Below are 3203 nucleotides of genomic sequence, written 5' to 3'. Positions count from 1 at the left end.
TTATGTAGTTTTTAAGGATATATTTTATTGTAAAAATTGTTATGCATAAATGGTTGAATTACATTTACATTGTAAAATAAATGTATAAAGTCAAATAATTTTATTCAATTCCCCTCTACAGCAACATCCATGATTGACTGCACATAATAAGGGCCCTCGTTGACATACGTACGCAATTGGTTGTTTGTCTCAACATCAAAAGCACAGCTTTCCGCTAAAATTTTGATAACACAATATTTTGCATATTTCGCTTCTTTGTCGAATTCAATTTTACGATCTAAAAGATATTCCAAAAAGCCAGCTGTATTTTTCAATGTCTCAATACCCCAGGGGTACAGGCATGCAGCACCAATTAAATTCAGTGTAGAAATTTTAATATCCGGGAATGGATTGCGACAAAAGTCCATAAGAAATTGCATATGTTTTTCTCCGCCATTCAAGTGACCAAACCATTTGCGCAAAATATCACTTAGCCAAAAATAATTAAATTAATTCGAATTCTAATTTGTTAAAAGAATTTAAATAATCTAACATACCTCACATTATTCGAAACGGGTTCATCAAATGTAAATATAATTTCCAAACTACTAAATGCTCGATTTTTTAATTCTGATGGCAAGTTCCTCAAATAAGAACTATAATCCTCTAAACTTTCCTTAACATCATTACTATAGTGTTCCTCCAACAGAACGACACCTTGTTGAGATTGGCATAGATTAGCTGAAATATGTAAAGCAAAATGAATTTGAAAATATCAACGCAATGTGGAACGGGGTTTCTTATAGGCTTAGATTAATTAATTTATCAAAATTACAAACCAGACTGGTCATGTTTAACCTTCGGATTTTCTCATAGAAATAAGTCACCATTTAGGTTAATTAGTTTCTGTCAGTAATTTTAAACCGACTTTCACAGAACTATATTACTTTAACTCGTCGTAAATTGTATATTTTGCAAATAACATTGCAATACATTTTTGGTTGTACCTGGCTCATGGTGAGTAAGCGATCCTTACCCTAAGGGTAATTGCAATTGAATTCTATCTATGGTCGTGTATGGGTAAAACTCTGAGAATAGCGACTACGTTAACCAAAAACATTTTATATTATTTCTTAAGACTGGAACTTTCGATACCATTAAAATGTTGTAGTGTATTGCATTTTACGAAATTTCTTTTTTAAAAGACGGGATTATTTTTGCTGAAAAAATATTAAACAAAAAATAAGAGAAATATTACCCAACGTATCGAAAGCTGCTGGCAAGAGGGATACATCTCCAGAGTGTAAACACTCAAACAAACATTGTATCATTCGCGGATAACCAGTTATGATCTTCTGCGGTTGTATACTTGAAATTTTACCGAAGAACTTCATTATGCCTGGTACCAATAAACGATCTAATGGATTCTGTTCGATAAGCTCAACTTTTTTGCTAATGACATCAAAAACTTGCTGCTTTTCCAAAAATGTTATACCATGATTTTGTTCAGCCAGCGAAGCAAGAATTTCCAGGATATTTACTTGCAACAAAACATCATCGTTGTCTAGTTCCGACAATGCATGATCAAGTACGAAACCCACTTTTTCTAAAGTTGCAGCAGATCCTTTTGAAAGATTAACAGCCAACTCGTAAAGTCGACACTTGACTACTTCAGAACCCTTTAGTGCTTCTAAAAATGTATCTTTTATAAAGGGCTTTTCCAAATGATCTTCTAAAACAATGGTCAGAATTTTGAGAGCCGGACTGCCTAGTTGTGTCTCAGGTTCTTGCAAGGCTCTTAACAGGTGTCGTAGTAGGTCGTCAGAAATGGCATCTCCCATATTGTCATCACTTATTTGATTTTCTAATTCCTTGAGTATGGCATTCAATGCTAAGGCACGTATTCGTGGCCTCTTGTGCTGCAATGCTCTGTCCAACAGTTTTGGTAAATCGTTTTGCCTCAAGGATAAATTGGACATACATATGGAGAGAATGTCGCTCACCAAGTTCATAGGATCAGCGCTGGCATCTACTGGCGCCTCATCATCCTCCACTTCCAAGCAGTCATATATTTCGGGAGATGTTAGCAAACGGTTTGTAACCTTAGATGCTAAGTTGGGAGTTTCATTAAGACGACCTCTAATCTCCTCCAAGGTAGACAAACGATTCTCCTTTATTTTTAAGTTCTCCAGTTTTTCGCAACACCATTCTTCAGTCATTTTTGGAAACTTTCAAACTGCTTAAAAAGTGGTTTTCAATTCGGACTTTTGAAAGAAAGTAAACTGCAAACTAATCTTTGTTAGGGATCTCAAATTTGAAAATTGACCGTGGGAGTCTGTCTAATAATCTGACAGGCGTACGACGTAAGCGATTACGCCGCATCAGCCGTTACATGGATTTTTGAATTTTCAATGGTTTCTTTAAGGTTGTTATCCTGACAATTGAAAGTCGATTGGTATTAGAAAATCTGACACAAAAATAACTTATGTTCGTAATGAAATAATAGTAACAGCGTTACCTATATTTAAACGTAGCGTACACTCTACTCAACATCCCCACTATGGTAAAATGTTTTGTGAGTCCACATTACCCAAATACGCCATTGAATTTTCAATGGTTTCTTTAATGCTAGGAACACAATTGGAGCGAACGACGAATTTTTTCGCGGCGTATGTTCGTCGTCAAAAATAAAACACATATGTGTATATGGAAGTGCACACAATCACGGCACCGGCGAAAATTTCGTCGGTCGCCGCGAACTCAATTAGCTTTATTTCTATTTCATACGCCGGCGACCGGCGAACAAAACAGTACAAGGTGGCCATACTTGTACGAATTTTATGTGTTTTAGTAAATAAAGTTACTTTTTACTTTAAAATTTGTTATGGTCACTCTACTATCTGTTACTCGTATAAAAAAACATAATTAATTTGTTTATTTATTTGTGTACTTGCGCCTGAGTGAAGATGGATATCAGTGAATTTATAATAGAGAAGATGGACATAAGTGAAATTATAATAGAGAACGTAAAGAATTATGTGTTCTTGTATAATTCATTGTAGTCAACAAATGAGCAAAAAGTAAACAACTTCATCAGCTGTTTTATAATGCTAGGAACACAATTGGAGCGAACGACGAATTTCGCCCTACGCGGCGACAAAATGAGCCGCGAAAATTCGTCGTATGGAACACAATACCGACGAAATTATAAAACAGCTGATGAA

At 35.2% G+C, this 3203-nt stretch overlaps 1 protein-coding gene across 1 annotated transcript; it reads right to left on the bottom strand.

The window, feature by feature from the left end:
- Positions 1 to 2390, bottom strand: LOC131804651 (26S proteasome non-ATPase regulatory subunit 5-like). The gene is made up of 3 exons (XM_059127709.1): positions 1238 to 2390; positions 537 to 720; positions 1 to 468 (listed from the first exon to the last, which is right to left on the bottom strand). The coding sequence occupies exons 1-3, from the start codon at positions 2196 to 2198 to the stop codon at positions 105 to 107; spliced, it is 1509 nt and encodes a 502-aa protein (XP_058983692.1). The 5' UTR covers positions 2199 to 2390; the 3' UTR covers positions 1 to 104.
- Between the last annotated feature and the right edge of the window lie 813 nt (positions 2391 to 3203).

Source organism: Musca domestica, unplaced genomic scaffold, assembly GCF_030504385.1.
Source record: "Musca domestica strain aabys unplaced genomic scaffold, Musca_domestica.polishedcontigs.V.1.1 47, whole genome shotgun sequence".
Classification (NCBI taxonomy): domain Eukaryota; kingdom Metazoa; phylum Arthropoda; class Insecta; order Diptera; family Muscidae; genus Musca; species Musca domestica.
This window is presented reverse-complemented; position numbering and strand designations above follow the sequence as displayed.